The sequence below is a fragment of the Mustelus asterias genome, chromosome 19, assembly GCF_964213995.1.
Source record: "Mustelus asterias chromosome 19, sMusAst1.hap1.1, whole genome shotgun sequence".
Lineage (NCBI taxonomy): Eukaryota > Metazoa > Chordata > Chondrichthyes > Carcharhiniformes > Triakidae > Mustelus > Mustelus asterias.
The window spans coordinates 63488641-63506016 of record NC_135819.1 but is presented as its reverse complement, the minus strand read 5'-3'; the positions used below and the strand labels follow the sequence as shown (position 1 = coordinate 63506016).

The 17376-nt window shown below is 46.2% G+C and overlaps 1 protein-coding gene across 1 annotated transcript in view; it reads right to left on the bottom strand.

Moving 5' to 3' along the window:
* Positions 1-17376, bottom strand: part of shank3a (SH3 and multiple ankyrin repeat domains 3a) — an 832189-nt gene that overhangs the window by 441313 nt on the left and 373500 nt on the right. The window contains exon 11 of the mRNA XM_078235726.1: positions 2254-2420. Within this exon, the coding sequence (XP_078091852.1) occupies positions 2254-2420 (167 nt within the window). The remainder of the gene's footprint in view (positions 1-2253; positions 2421-17376) is intronic.

Below are 17376 nucleotides of genomic sequence, written 5' to 3'. Positions count from 1 at the left end.
AGTGTAATTTGCCATAGAACTACAGAGCTAGGTAGGGAAAAACATCAGACAGAGTTTCCACTCTTGGCAAAGTGTGCATGCACATTTGGATCTTAGATGAGGATGGAAAGTTAGCTGGAATACCCTTCATGGTTAAAAAACCTACCAAGTCTCTCAGTTCAGATTTCAGCTGGAGGACTAGTTAAATGAAGATAGCTGAGAGTAGAGCGAGAGCAGAGATAGAGAGAGCATGCGATAGAGAGAATTAGAAAGAGGATCACAGACTAAGACAGAAAGCAGGATGCACGGAAACAGCAGAAAGAATAATCAGATGCTGATAAAGACCATGAGAGCATGAAACAACAACAGCAGCAAGCGAAGGTTAGAGTTTCTGGGTAGGGAGGAAAGGTGGGGGGAAATGAGGAGCTGAGAGAAGGCGCATTTTAGACGAAGGAAAGGGATGAAATAGAGAGAAATAGAAAAATGGGTGTAACAATAATTTAGTTCTTTTTTTGGCTGTGCTTAAAAAGGTGCCAGGTTTTGAGCTGGTCACCATAATTTAGGATATGAGTGTTTTAGAGAATTCAGTTATAGTTCTGTTCTCATTCCGAGAGTCTGAAAAACTTCATGCAGTTGGTACTGCATGTGTGGGGATCATTAACAATTCAATTGTGAGGAGCTAGTCTACAGTGAATGTCCTTAGATGATTTCAGTGCTAGTGCAAAGATAATAAAAGCAAAATACTGCAGATGCCAAGCATCAGAAATAAAAACAGAAAATGCTGGAAAAACTCAGCAGGTTTGGCCGCATCTATGGAGAGAGAAACAGAGTTAACATGGAGTCCAGCATGACTCTTCTTCAGAACTCTAATGTGTAAGAGCTCTCGGTTGTTACACCCTTCATTGTTACATATGAGAACCCCTCCATGCACTAAAACTAAAGCACTCAAGAACTGCAAGAACTTTGAAAGGTTAACACAGCATCCTCTCACATAAGACACAACTATGACTGGTCTGTTGAGACCTTCTCAAACAGAGGTTTGAGCAAAGGTCCCATGGAAACAACAGAACTTCAAGGGACTTGATGAGACCCTCTGCTATATATTAGACAATTGCAAGGACATAACAAAATTAACTTTGATATTATGAAACTATAAGAGGTGGACTGAGACCCATTGATTTTCTTCAACAGTGGAAGAAGATAAGCAACTGGACACAGACCCACAAAGAATGTTAATGATGTCAGTAAATGAACAAGCTTAAATCAACATGCACAAATGAACTGCCAGCCCCAACACCAAAGGAGATTAAAACAATGTCTGCTCATGACATTTCCTTAATCTTACTAGCTAACAAAAAATGTTCCATGCCTGAAGTCTGAGAAAGCCACCTTTTGGCCTTTTTCAGTTGGAGACAAAGGATATAAAGCAGCAATGAGGCTCTGAGGTAAGCCCTCCTCTGATGAGCCCATTGCTGCAACCAGAATGAATGAACATTGCTAGTGGCAGAGTCCTGGGTTTGAGAACAACTCACGCATGTCTGACCTCTCTCACTCTTTACACCAACCACACAAACACAGAAAAAGAGAGACGAAGGAAAACAGCAAAACAGAGCAGTGGGAACCCCAATTCCAATTGCAGTGAAATTAAAGGATTGGTAGGAAGGTAATGGTGAGGGCTGGGGAAGTGGAAGGAGAAGTAAAGAGCACATTTACCTTTACCACGAGAGTGAACCTCTGCATGTGGCATGTAAGGATGATGCAGAAATGGAAAACAAATAAATACATTTTGGTCAAAAATTGAGCTGGAAAGTTATAAGTGAATTGATTCCAGGATTGTGTTGTTCGTGCAACTAAGAGATCATTTAGATTTGAGTGAGCGTGTGAACCCGAGGAAGGTCAACAGCATGCAGGAAGGAGTAGAATAGTGTGAGTATTCAGCAGCATGGAAAAGGGACAAATGGTGGGAGGGAAGGGTCAGAGGCGGATAGAAAAATGTGGTTCAGCACCATGGAGAAGGCATAGGTAGAGGGGTGGATGTATTCAGCACCATGGAGGGGGGACAAATATTTTGGGAAATACATTGTGCCATGGAGAGGAGAGTCAGTCTGCTGGGAAGGGAGGTAATAAGTTCTACCGAAGAAGTGAAAGAGAGTCAGATAGAGGCAATAGAATGAGGAAGAGAGTGAACGATAGTGAGAGATAGAGAGTGAGATGGGTGGTTCAGCACTATAAAACATAGTGAGTGAGTGGGTGAGTGAGTAAAGCCGCACTAACCTTTCACTCTCTCCCCTCGGTGCAGTAGGATCTCACCCTCTCCCTGGGGTTGATAGGGCTTCACCACGATGAAGGTCCGTCCCGGAACTGCACTGTACAGTTTGCGCTTGGGTCCTCTGTGCACGGCAGCTGGGGTGGTGTTCGGCTCAGCACTTACGGTGCTCGGGCTGTAAACAAAAACATAGGTGACAGTGGTTCTTCCGGAGCCGGAGCCAGAGCCGGACCCGGGGGCCGCCCCTTCCCACATCCTCCGTGACCTGTCCGGGATGAGGGGGACAGGGGAAAGCGGCTCACTCAGCTCGGCCTCTCCCGGCCGGAGTGCTCGGACACCGAACAGATGCCGGGCACCGGGTCCGTTAACATCGCTAGTCTGAGGAGGGCTGTGATGTCGCTGGCCGCAGCCACGGCTGCGACATCCTCCCCCGGCCGGAGCTCCTCACATGCCCGCGCTGAATGAGCTCCGGCTGGCTCTCCGCTCACTCCCGGGCTGCCACCGAACCGGCAGCTCAGCCTGTCCCTAGTTCCGCCCCCACCACCCCCGAGAGACCCCGCCCCTAGCCCCACCCCCCCAGAGACCCCGCCCCTAGCCCCACCCCCCCCAGAGACCCCGCCCACAGTGAGGGCTCGACCCCACCCCCAGAGAGAAGCCCCGCCCACAGTAAGGGCTCGACCCCACCCCCAGAGAGAAGCCCCGCCCACAGTAAGGGCTCGACCCCACCCCCAGAGAGAAGCCCCGCCCACAGAGAGAGCCTTCACCTCGAGCCCCGCACTGAGGCCCCGCCCACAGAGTAGCTCCGCCCCATCCCGTCCCGCCCCCTCCACCTCTCCGTCCCGCTTCTGTGCTGGCCGCTACTCCCCGGTCCCTCCGGACACGTCCAGCCCTTCACCCGGTCCGCTCAGTCGCCACCACACTACAGCAAACGCAATGTACATTTCAGAGACAAATGTTCCCCCTCTCCCTCCAGTCCCCTTCCCTCCCCCCTCAGCATCCACATTCCCAACAAACGTTGATAGTTTCAGGAACGGAATAAAAAGGCACAACTTATTAAAAAGCGTTCCTTCTGATTAGAGTGTTTTTCGAAAGGGTTCTTTGATGTTGGAGCCATTTCTTTAAAAAGGATCCGAAAAAATGCACATCTCTCTTTACAAGAGATGCTAACAAGTTGATTCTTTAAAAGTGTTTCTGATAGGGATATTTCTTCGTTAAAAGGAGTCCAAAACAGTGAGAATCTATTCAGGTTCTGATAGTGAGGTCACTTTTTCAGAAGAGGTGGAGGGGTCCTTGTGGTGAGACTCTCACTTGCTGGTGTATCTTTTGCATGTCATGTTCAAAGTTTCTCTAGTTATGGAAAATACTTCGATGACTACACAAGGTTGACAACTAATAAATAAAACAGCTCGCATTGGATAATAATGATATATAGATTCAAAGGTTTACTACATGGAAACAGGCCCTTTGGCCCAACTTGTCCATGCCGCCCTTTTTTTTTAAACCCTAAGTTAGTCCCAATTGCCCATATCCCTCTATACCCATCTTACTCATGTAACTGTCTAAATACTTTTTAAAAGACAAAATTGTACCCACCTCTACTACTACCTCTGGCAGCTTGTTCCAGACACTCACCACCTTCTGTGTGAAAAAATTACCCCTCTGGACACTTTTGTGTATCTCCCCTCTCACCGTAAACCTATGCCCTCTAGTTTTAGACTTTTTGGGAAAAGTTATTGACTATCGAGCTGATCTATGCCCCTCATTATTTTATAGACCTCCATAAGATCACCCCTCAGCTCCAGGGAAAAAAGTCCCAGTCTATCCAGCCTCTCCTTATAACTCAAACATCAAGTCCCGTAGCATCCTAGTAAATCTCTTCTGCATTCTTACTAGTGTAATAATATCCTGTCTATAATAGGGTGACCAGAACTGTACACAGTATTCCAAGTGTGGCCTTACCAATGTCTTGTACAACTTCAACAAGACGTCCCAACTCCTGTATTCAGTGTTCTGACCAATGAAACAAAGCATGCTGAATGCCTTCTTCACCACTGTCCACCTGTGACTCCACTTTCAAGGAGCAATGAACCTCTACCTCTCGATCTCTTTGCTCTGTAACTCTCCCCAACGCCCTACTATTAACTACCCTGGTTCAATCTACCAAAATGCATCACCTCGCATTTATCTAAATTAAACTCCATCTGCTATTCGTCAGCCTAGTGGCCCAATTGATCAAGATCCCATTGCAATCGGACAAGGCCCTTATTGAGAAGACTAACATAAGCCTTTATGGCAGTTTTTAGCAAAAGCATAGCAACTGGATGCATTTAAAAATTTTAATCGAACATTCTCCTCCACACTCTGAAGATTATTTTGTTGATCCATGTCAGGTTGAGACCTGTCAATAAAGTCCAGTTTAGTACGGGTTAAGACTAGCCTTAAAATAATACCAATGAGAAAATTTAGCCTCATCCACTAGCCTAAAAGTTCACTTCCTCCACCATCGGCATACCTTGGTGGTCGTGTGTACCATCCACAAGAGACTCTACAGGCACCTCCCAAAATCTTGACCCCTACCATTTAGGGACAAATGCATAGGAGCTCCATCACCTCCAAGTTCCCCTCCAATACTCTCACAATCTTAACGTGGGAATATATTGCTATTCCTTCACAATCACTGGATCAAAATCACGGAACTTCCTACTGAAACAGTGGTGAAGGAGCGCCTGCATTCAATAGACAGCAGCTATTCAAGAAGGCAGCCCACCACCACCTTCTCAGAGGTGATAAATGCCAGCCTTGCCAGTTAAACCCACATCCAGAGAACAAATATAATGAATAAGACATGATGAATTCCATTGTGAGGGACTTCACGTGGAATCCAATCCTGTTCCCTCCTGATATACACAGGCCATTGCACTGAAATCAGAATTCGGAACCCCAGTTGATTTCCCCTGAGCCACATGTACTGAGGTCCAGTGTAAAATATTACCCACACAGCATTCTCCAATCTAAATAGTCAGACCGGGCATACAGTACCATTTGCAGTGTCTGTTTCCTTGTTTGCAAATGAGCAAACAAGCACCATCTGAACTGTGACCGCCTCAGTGGAATACGAGGCAGAACTTACAAAGCATGTCGGCTAAGACACAGAATTTCCCTCACGAGATGCAATACATAGAACAGCATGTACATATTTAAAGTATTGATCAGACTGACTGGAGTAGAGAAGCCAACTTGAGGCACCTCATTGGAGTGTGGATATTAATCTCTTAAAGGAGTACAAAGGGAAAAACAAAGATGGTTCTGGGTGTAAATACTTCAAGTTTGTAGGAAAATTGGACTGGTTTTCGTTGACAAAATACTTTACAATGAAGAATCTGAATGTCCCTGACAAACATCAACTTGTATTTATATTCCAAGACATCCCAAACTGCTTCAGAGCTAATTAAGGAGGTTTATTTTGTTGATCTTTGGGATGTAGGTGTTGCTGGCTATGCCAGCATTTACTGCCCATCCTAATTGCTGCAATCCATGTGATGTGGATACACCCACAGTGCTGTTAGTGAGGGACTTCAAGGATTTTGACTCAGTGACCGTGAAGGAATGGTGATATATTTCCAAGTCAGGATGGTGAGTGGCTTGGAGGGGAACTTCCAGGTGGCGGTGTTCACATGTGTCTGCTACCTATCTCTCCTCCTAGATGGCAGTGATTGTGGGTTTGGAAGGTGCTGCCAAAGGAGCCTTAGTGAGTTCCTGCTGTGCATCTTGTAGATGCCACACACTGCTGTCACTGGGCGGCACGGTAGCACAGTGGTTAGCACTGCTGCTTCACAGCTCCAGGGACCTGGGTTCGATTCCCGGCTTGGGTCACTGTCTGTGTGGAGTTTGCACATTCTCCTCGTGTCTGCATGGGTTTTCTCCGGGTGCTCCGGTTTCCTCCCACAGTCCAAAGATGTGCGGGTTAGGTTGATTGGCCTTGCGAAAAATTGCCCTTAGTGTCCTGGGATGTGTAGGTTAGAGGGATTAGTGGGTAAATATGGAGGGATATGGGGGTAGGGCCTGGGTGGGATTGTGGTCGGTGCAGACTCGATGGGCCGAATGGCCTCTTTCTGTACTGTAGGGATTCTATGATTCATCAGCGGTGGAAGGAGTGAATATTTGTGGAAGGGGTATCAATTAAGTGGGTTGCTTTGCCTTGGATGGTATCCAGCTTCTACAGTGTTGTTGGAGCTGCGCTCATGCGGGCTAGTCGAGACTGTTCCATCACACTCCTGACTTGTGTCTTGTAGATGGTGGACAGGCTTTGAGGAGTCAGGAGGTGAGTTACTTGATATAAGATTCCTAGCCCTTGATATGCTCTTGTAGCCACAGTATTTATGTGGCTAGTCCACTTCAGTTTCTGGTCAACAGTAACTCCCAGGATGTTTATAGTGGTAGATTTAGCGATGGTAATGCCATTGAATATCAACGGGTGATGGTTAGATTCTCTCTTGTTGAAGATGGCCATAGCCTGGCATTTGTGTGGCTCGAATGCTACTTGCCACTTGGGAGCCCAAACCTGGATATTTACTCTAACCCTGCACTGCTTCCTAGTTACATGTTTCTTCTTCACTTTCTTTTTGCACAAACTGACCCTCCCCCCCCCCCCCCCCCACCCCGCCCTCTCAGGATGACTGTCACCAGGAATTCTCAACCCAAGAACCCTTCAACCTCTTGAATGTGCCAAAGTTTTTGCAGCTGCTGTTGAAGCACAGCAACTTGAACATAAGAACATAAGAAACAGAAACAGGAGTAGGCCACTAGGGCCTTCAAGCCTGCCCCACCATTTAATAAAATCTATGTTGGCCTCAACTCCTTTTCCATGTCATTTCCACATAGCCCTCTATTCCATGATCTATTAAATATTTATCCAGCTCCACTTCAAATACTTCTTATCATCCAGCCTCTACCACCCTTTGGGGCAGAGAATTCCAGAGATTCACCACCCTCTGTAAGAAATTTCTATGCACCTCAGTTTTAAATGATCGACCCTTTATCTTGTCGCTATCTTGTTCGCGACTCACCCAGTCATGAAAACATCTCACCATCTACCCTGTCAAGCCCCCTCAAAATCTTATATGTTTGAATAAGGTCACACCTCACTCTTCTAAACTCCAAGGAATACAAATCCAGATTATTTAGTCTGTCTTGATAGGTCAACCCTCTCATCCCAGGAATTAGCCTGATGAGCCTCCTTTGGGCTGCCTCCAATGTTACTATATCCCTTTTTAGGTAAGGAGACCTGTGTAAACAGTATTCCAAGTGAGGCCTCACCAACACCCAGTACAATCACAACAAAAGCTCCCAATTTTTAAACTCCAATCCCTTTGCAATGAAGGCCAAAATGCTGTTTGCCTTCTTAACTGGTTGATGGACCTGTCTGCTAACTTTTTGTGACTCATGCACTAGAATACCTCGATCCCTCTCCACTTCATTCCCCTGCAGTCTCTCCATTTGGATAATAATCTGCCTTTTCATTCCTCCTACCAAAGATCACCAACAACCTGTCCTGGTTCCCCCCTTGCCCTCACTATAGTTAAGAAAGCCTACCAACGCCTCTACTTTCCCAGAAGACTAAGGAAATTTGGCATGTCTGCTATAACTCTCACCAACTTTTACAAATGCACCATAGAAAGCATTCTTTCTGGTTGTATCACAGCTTGGTATGGCTCCTGCTCTGCCCAAGACTACAAGAAACTACAAAGGGTCGTGAATGAAGCCCAGTCCATCACATAAACCAGTCTCCCATCCATTGTCTACACTTCCTGCTGCCTCGGAAAAACAGCCAGCATAATTAAGGACTCCATTCACCCCGGACGTACTCGCTTCCACCTTCTTCCATTGAGAAAAAGATACGAAAGTCTGAGGTTACGTACCAACCGACTCAAGAACAGCTTCTTCCCTGATGCCATCAGACTTTTGAATGGACCTACCTAAGTTGATCTTTTTCTACACCCTAGCTATGACTGTAACACTACATTCTGCACTCTCTCCTTTCCTTCTCTATGAATGGTATACTTTGTCTGTATAGCATATAAGAAACAATACTTTTCACTGTATAATAATACATGTGACAATAATAATCAAATCAAATAGCTTGACCTCACACTTCCCCACATTAAACTCTATTTGCCACGTTTTCACCCGGTCACTCAATGTACCTATATCCCATTGCAGAATCACAATATCCTCATCATAATAAGCTCTTCCACACATCTTCGTATCATTGGCAAATTTGGAAACCCAATATTCTGTTCCTTCCGTCAGATCATTAAAGTAAATAGTGAACAATTGAGGGCCAAGTACTGATCCCTGGGACACTCTACCACTTACATCTTTCCACTCTGAAAAGGACACTGTTACTCCAACTCTCTGTTTTCTATGTGGCAGCCAGTTTTCAATCCATGCTGACATACTTCCTTCAATTCCATGGGCTTTTACTTTATGCACTAGCCCCTTATGCGGCAATTTGTCAAATACCTTTTGGAAATCTAAATACACGACATCTATAGGTTCCCCTCGATCTACTCTCCCTATTATAACCTCAAAGAATTCCAGCAAATTTGTCAAGCATGATTTATCTTTCATAAAACTGTGTTGACTAGGTTTGATTATATTCAGCTTTCCTAAATGATTAGTTGTTTCCTGGTTGAGTATTGACTTCAAAGCTTGGCTGCAGGTGGCAGGGAAGGTATTAGTTTAATATGCAGTCATCTCAGAAACACAAACCATTTAGGTGCTTCCATGTTGCACAGGCAATGCGCAACACAGGCTTTATCTGCCCATACTAAAGCAATTCTTCATTTTTTTTAAAAGCATGACTTAGTGGTTTAACACTTCAAGTATAATTTTAAGTTAGTTGCACCACAAATGAATTATCACTGAGATTAAACTCCAGATTCTCTTAGCCTTTTCGTACTCCACTGGGTTAATGTCTTTGGGGAGAAACACGTTGGTCAATGATATCAATGAAGGACCAGTTTCCCCAGTAAATTGATGTTAACCAGCCTAGCACCATAAATGAATTTCTCCTCCTTTTAGTTCAAATTAGATTGTTTAAGTTGCACAATGATCTATTGTTACAAAATAAAATTCCATAGAACACTTTTACATCAGCACCAATTAATTCACATCTTTCTGCTTCAAACCAGGCCTTAGTTAGTATGCCAAGTAAATAAGCTTAAAATTTCCGAGGGCAGATCAGGTAAAATGAAGCACATTAACTTAAATTACTGTCAAAGAAATAAGCAAAAGTAGTCTATTCATGTCTCAATCATTCCCTTTAAGGTGAAATTCCACGCATTCAATGGTGTTACCATCACTGAATCCCCCACTGTCAACATCCTTCCAGGTTTCCATTGACCAGAAACTCAATTGGATTCGCCACATAAACACAGTGGTTACAACAGCAGATCAGTGGCTAGGAATACTGCGCTGAGTAACTCACCTCCTGAAAGCCTGTGATGACTTCAGCCAGGCTAATGAGGTTGGCATGCTAGAGTATGAACTACCTGATGAGTCTTGGGGAGCTGCCTCTTTTAATTTGTCCCTATGTTAATTTGAGTTTGTTTATTTGTTTAGTATTCAAAAGAGATACCTGATGAGTCTTAGCCATCAATAGGTCCAGGCAATGGGTGATCGACAGGGTCGTCCATCCTGACTGTCTGCCCCTCTACCGCGGCTACATTCGTGGCCAGGTGTCCCTGGAGAGGGAGCATGCGGTGTCCACGGGCGCAGTTGACGCCTTCCGCGACCGTTGGGCACCGCAGAGGCTGGGGTGTATTATCGACCCCGATAATCACCTTTTTTATGTTTTAAGTTTCCTTTCGACTTTGTTTTTGGTTCGGGCTGTTCCCCCTTTCTTTAGGGGAGCTGCCCCTTTTAATTTGTCCCTAAGTTAATTTGAGTTCGTTTATTTGGTTGGTGTCAAAAGACATACCTGATGAGTCTTGGGGAGCTGCCCCTTTTACTTTGTCCCTAAGTTAGTTTGAGTTAGTTTATTACGTTGGTACCTTAAAAGAGATACCTGATGAGTCTTAGCCATCAATAGGTCCAGGCAGTGGGCGATCGACGGGGTCGTCCATCCTGACTGTCTGCCCTTCTACCGCGGCTATATTCGCGGCCAGGTGTCCCTGGAGAGGGAGCCTGCGGTGTCCATGGGCGCAGTTGATGCCTTCCGCACCTGCTGGGCTAGGGGTGTATTATCGACCCTGATAATCACGTTTTGATTTGATGTTTTAAGTTTCCTTTCTGCTTTGTCTTTTATTTCAGGCCGTTCCCCTCCTTTTGGGGAGCTGCCCTTTTTGAGTTGTCCCTGAGTTAATTTGATTTTGTTTATTTGATTGGTACCCAAAAAGAAGTACCTGATGAGTCCTTTCACAAAAAAAAGAGGTACCTGATGAGTCTTAATTGATGGTTAAATCAGGGAGCCTCATCCTCCCTGTTTAAAGCAGGTGTGTCAGACTCCCAGCCTGCATTCAGCAGGGAACAACTGGCGAGCTGGCTGTGTACAGATGTATGGTATAAATAAAGTAACTTGGTGACGGGACTTTCACCTCCGTGGAGTTATTACAGTGGCGATGAGGAAAAAGGAGTGACCTGAAGGAACTTGCTGAACCACCGCACATATTGAGGGGAAGACATTGTTGAGAAAACATGCCGCTGTTTAGGAAATTGGAGTCTTTTGACCCCGCAGTGGAGGACTGGGCCCAATATGTGGAAAGGATGAAGTATTTCTTCAGGGCAAATGACATAACCTCAGATGAGAAGCAAAGGGTTATCCTGCCGACTGCGTGTGGACCAACAGCTTTTGCAATTATGCACAGTTTAATTTTCCCGGAGGCACCAGACACAAAGTCCTTCCAAAAGTTATCAAACTTAGTTCAAGAATATTATGACCCTAAGCCATCTCTGATCCTGCGGTGGTACCATTTTTACTCCACATTTAGAGAAGTGGGGGAGTCAATCACCAGTTTCCTAACAAGGCGAAGACATCTGGCGGAGGCTTGCGAATTCGGGGGGCGGGCGGGGGGGGGGTGGGGTGGAGAGACACTAAATGAGATGCTCCGAGACCGATTGGTGTGCGGAATTAACGATATGACTATACAGAAACGCCTGTTGGCGGAGGCCCAGCTGGACTGTAAACAGGCATTACAACTACAAAAGGCCATGAATGTAGCCCAATCCATCACGCAAACCAGCCTCCCATCCATTGACTCTGTCTACATTTCCCGCCACCTCGGCAAAATAGCCAGCATAATTAAGGACTCCACTCACCCCGGACATTCTCTCTTCCACCTTCTTCCTTTGGGAAAAAGGTACGAAAGTCTGAGATCACAAGGCAACTGACCCAAGAACAGCTTCTTACCTGCTGCTGTCAGACTTTTGAATGGACTTACCTTGCATGAAGTTGATCTTTTTCTACAACTTAGCTATGACTGTAACACTACATTTTGCACTCTCTCGTTTCCTTCTCTATGAATGGTATGTTTTGTATGTAGAGCGCACAAGAAACAAAACTTTTCATTGTGTGTTGTACATGTGACAATAATAAATCAAATCAAATCATTACAGCTGACCTTGTCATTAGGGAAGGTGGCAAGTGGAGCGCATGAGCTCCAAGGTATCCTGATGGAGGTAGAAGCCAACACCAGGGAGATTGGATTAGGGGACTACCACTACGGGGCAGGCCACTACATAGAGGCCCTCCAGAAGGATTCGGATACGAGGGAGTCCAAGTCTGCCGATAGAACCGCACCTTGACAAGGTCAGGTTAAGCTCAGAGTGACAGCAATTCCTGTAGAGCCCCGCCCGACACGACATTGCGATGGTTGCCAGTGTCAGCTTGCACAGAGGAAAAGCAAGTCTCCTAAACCAACATGGTCGAAAAGAACACGTAGGCCGAGGAACAGGAGAATGCACAACCTGGAAACTCCCCCTACCTCTGACGAGGAACAGCTATTGTGCGTAACGATGGCAAAATCAGAATCCATCAAATTGTCTGAGAGACTGAATGGACGTCCAATTTTAATGGAGGTTGACACATATCGATCATAGGGGAGACAGTGTTTAACAAGATACGCACTGGACTCCAACCCTTAGCCCTGACCAAAACTTCGGCAAGGCTGAGGACCTATACGGGGAAACGACTGAAAGTGATAGGTACAACCCATGTGCCAGTTGCTTACGGGAAACAATTAGTTAGGCTCCCATTAATGGTAGTGGAAGGTTCGGGACCAAGCCTATTAGGGCGAAATTTGCTAAAAGTGATCCAGCTAGATTGGACAAATATCTTCCAGCCGGAAAATGGTCGCCTGAGTAAGGCCTAGTGACAATCAAAGGTGTCAAGGCAAAATTGCACGTCGACCCGAAGGCTGTCCCAAAGTTTTGCAAAGCCTGACCGGTACCTTTTGCATTAAGGGAAAAGGTCGATGCGGAAATCAAAAGATTACTGCATGAAGGAATAATAAAACTGGTCCAGTTCGTGGAATGGGCGGCACCTGTGGTTCCTATCTTAAAGCCGGATGGCTCGGTGAGCCTTTGCGGTGATTTTAAATAGATGATAAATCGTTACACTCAGCTTGACAAACACTCAATTCCCAGGATTGAGGACATGTACGCAAAGTTGGCAGGAGGACTCCTATTCACAGAACTGGACATGAGCCACGCATACCTGCAACTATGGTTGGGCGAGGATTCGCAAAAATTCGCCACAATAAATACACTGAAAGGCTTCTTCCAGTACAAAAGATTGCCCTTCAGGATTTCATCAGCGTGTGCAATATTCCAAAGGACCATGGAGAACGTCCTACAGGGGTTACCACAGGTTGCAATTTACCAAGACTATGTCCTCATTATGGGTAATACAAGGGTGGAACATCTGCAGAACCTGGAGGAAATTTTCAGGAGATTTGCAGCAGCGGGAGTGCGTCTGAAAAGAGAGAAATGCATCTTTTTAGCACCACAAATAACCTACCTCAGGTACAAAGTGGATAAGTCAGGCCTACATCCTCTGGAGGATCAGGTGCAAGCAATAAAAGACGCCCCGGCTCCCACAACCATCCAGCAGCTACAGTCGTTTATAGGACTGGTCACATACTATGGGGAATTCATACAGAATAGGGCCTCCATTCTGGATTCCCTCCACCAGTTGCTAAAAAAAGGACAAACTTGGGAATGGTTGGCCCACCAGGACAAGGCCTTCAAGAAAATTAAACAGCAACTCTCATCCGAAAATGTATTGGTACTTTATGACCCCAAGAAGGAATTGGTACTCACCTGTGACACGTCCCCATATGGAGTGGGCGCGCAGTCCTGGCACACAGGTGGCAGAACGGACAAGAGCGGCCAATAGCGTACGCCTTCAGGACCCCCGGCAACGGCAGAGCGAAGAAATGCCCAGATTGAAAAGGAAGGACTGGCAGTAATCTTCGCAGTCAAAATATTTCACCAGTATTTTTATGGGCGAAAATTTACGATCATAACAGATCATAAACCCTTGCTGGGCCTACTGAAGGAAGACAAAGTAGTGCCGCCAATAGTGTCAGCCCGGATCCAGCGTTGGGCATTATTGCTGGCAGCATATCAGTATCGATTGGAGCACCAACCAGGGACTAGAGTGGCAAATGCCGATGCCTTATGCCGACTACCGTTACCGGACACCACACCATTGGTACCTAGAATGGCGGAGACCGTGATGATGTTAAACTTTATGGATACCCTCCCAGCGGATGCACACAATATCTCCCCGTGGATGCACACAATTTGCCAGTGGACGCAGAAAGACCCTGTTTTGGCGAAGGTAAAGCACCTGGTGCTAACAGGGCAGCCGGAAAGACTGGTCCATCCACAGTTCCACCCAAACTGGAGCAGGAGGGAGCAGATCACGGTGGAAGATGGGATACTGCTGTGGGGAGCACGGGTCATTGTCCCAAGGCAGGGCCGTCGGGACATACTGGCCGAACTACACCATGGGCATCCTGGAGTATCAAAAATGAAGATGCTAGCCAGGAGCTACGTCTGGTGGCCAGGTCTGGATGCAGACATAGCAAAACTGGTAAGACAGTGCCAGAAGTGCCAACAGGGGCAGAAGGTACCACCGGTAGCCCCGCTGCACCTGTGGGAATGGCCAGGCAGCCATGGTCACGACTCCATGTCGACTTTGCAGGCCCGTTTATGGAATCCATGTTTCTGGTGATAATAGATGCCCATTCCAAGTGGTTAGACATCTATAAACTAAACTCAGCAAACATGACGGCAGCCATTGAGAAACTGCGCACCTCGTTCGCAACGCATGGAATCCCAGAGGTATTAGTTTCCGATAATGGTTCAGTGATCACCAGCCGAGAGTTCACACAATTTATGAAATCAAATGGGATCCGGCACATCAAAATGGCACCTTATCACCCGGCATCAAATGAGCGAGTGGAGAGAGCAGTCCAGACGTTAAAGGCCGGGTTGAAAAAGCAGCCAGCGTCCTCATTAGAGATGAAACTTTCAAGGCGGTTATTTGACTATAGGACCACTCCACACATCACCATGGGAGATGCGCCAGCAGAGTTACTGATGGACAGACTGCCCCGCTCCAGACTGAGCCTGTTGTTGCCAAATCTGGGAGGAAAGGTGGAAAGACACCAGGAAGCCCAATGCAGGGGCCATAACAACACTCGCCAAGAGAGGCACTTTGAAGCAGGGGAGAGAGTTTGGGTCAGAAATTATGCAAATGGACCTGACTGGATAACCGGAACAGTCGAGTCCAGGACCAGACTGGTATCCTACCAAGCACGCGTAGGCAAGGCAGTGGTAAGGAAACACCTGGATCAGGTCTGGGCCTCGAACTCTCCACCCGTTCCTGAGCCAAGTCCGCCCTGCAGCCCTAGGGACAAGCAGAGCCCCCTTGACAAGCCAGTACTGCCTTCCCTGCACCCTTGATGGGGACCTCCGGGTCCAAAATGGACACAGGGGACAAAGCTGCAGCGATTTTCCCCTACCACCTGAAGTGGACGAGGAATGAGACCCCCGGCATTCGTGACGCAAGAGATGGGTGCCCAACCGTTACACCGCCGACATCAGAGGCTGAGTTGGAGGATCCTGAGCCGGCGCTCAAGCGGAGGAAAAGACCCCTGAGGGAAGCAAACCGAGGGGATTCCTCAGTATTTCGGGGGGAGAAATGTGATGACTTCAGCCAGGCTAATGAGGTTGGCTTGCTAGAGTATGAATTACCTGATTCCTAATTCCGCGACTGCTGGGCACCGCAGGGGCTGGGGTGTATTATTGACCCTGATAATCACCTTTTGGTTTGATGTTTTAAGTTTCCTTTTGACTTTGTTTTTGGTTCGGGCTGTTCCCCCCTTCCTTTTGGGGAGCCGCCCCTTTTACTTTGTCCCTAAGTTAATTTGAGTTCGTTTATTACGTTGGTACCCGAAAAAGCTACCTGATTCCTAATTCCGCGACTGCTGGGCACCGCAGGGGCTGGGGTGTATTATCGACCCTGATAATCACCTTTTGGTTTGATGTTTTAAGTTTCCTTTTGACTTTGTTTTTGGTTTGGGCTGTTCCCCCCTTCCTTTTGGGGAGCTGCCCCTTTTACTTTGTCCCTAAGTTAATTTGAGTTCGTTTACTTGATTGGTATCAAAAGAAATACCTGATTCCTAATTGATGGTTAAATCAGGGAGCCTCATGCTCCCTATTTAAAGCAGGTGTGTCAGACTCCCAGCCTGCATTCAGCAGGGAGCAACTGGAGAGCTGGCTGTGTACAGATGTATGGTGTAAATAAAGTAACTTGGTGACAGGACCTTCGCCTCCGTGGAGTTATTACAATCTCCAAAGTCTGTCCACCATCCACAAGGCACAAGTCAGGAGTGTGATGGAATACTACCCACTTGCCTGAATGGGTGCAGCTCCAACAACACTCAAGAAGCTTGGCATCATCCAGGACAAAGCAGCCTGCTTGATTGGCACCACATCCACAAACATACACTCCTTCCACCACCATCGCTCAGTAGCAACGTTGTATACCATCTACAAGATGCACTGCCGAAATTTGCCAAAGATCCTTAGACAGCACCTTCCAAACACGACCACTTCCATTTAGAAGGACAAGGGCAGCAGATTCACGGGAACATCACTGCCTGCAAGTTCTCCTCCACGCCACTCACCATCCTGACTTGGAAACATATTGCTGTTTATTTGTAGTCACTGGGTCAAAATTCTGGAATTCCCTCTGGTGGTATTTATTGCATTTCATTTACTGCACTATTCAGCTGAGGCACTTTCTCTGGAATCTTTGAAGATACCCCATTTGGAACTTCCAGAGATGCTAGCTAAGTTATGTATTTCATGAGACTGAAGAAAAAAAAATTCTCTGTTTTTTAAGATTCATCACAGTTTGTTGAGTGGAGAGAAATTAGATATTTATCAATTACTACAGGAGGAGTCAGGAAAGTTTAACAACTGTTTAAAATATTGCAGAATTGTAATATCACAGAAGGAGGCAATTTGGCCCTTGGTGTTTGCACTGGCTCTCCAAACGAGCATTATAACCAAGTGCCATTCCCCTGCCTTTCCCCCAAACTCTTCCACATTGTTTATATTCAAGTAATCATCTAATGTGCTCTTGAATGCTTCGATTGAACCTGCCTCCAGCACGTTTCCAGGCAGTGCATTCCAGACCCGAACCATTCACTGTGTGAAAAGGTGTTTTCTCACATCACATTTGTTTCTTATGCAAATCACTTTAAATCTGTGCCCTCGCATTCTTGATCTTTTTACGAGCAGGAACACTTTCTCCCCATCTACTCTGTCCAGTCCCCTCATGACTTTGAACATCTCTATCATGTCTCCTCTTAACCTTCTTCTCGCCAAGAACAGTCCCAACCTTCTCAATCTATCCTCATAGCTGAGGTTTCTCATTCCTGGAACCATTCTTGTAAACCTCTTCTGCACTCTGGCCACATTCTTCCTATAGTGTGGCGCCCATAACTGTACACAGTATTCCAGCTGAGGTCAAACTAGTGTCTTCTGTAAGTTCAGCATAACCTTCTTGAATTCTATGTCCCTATTAATAAAGCCCAGAAAGCTATATGCTTTAT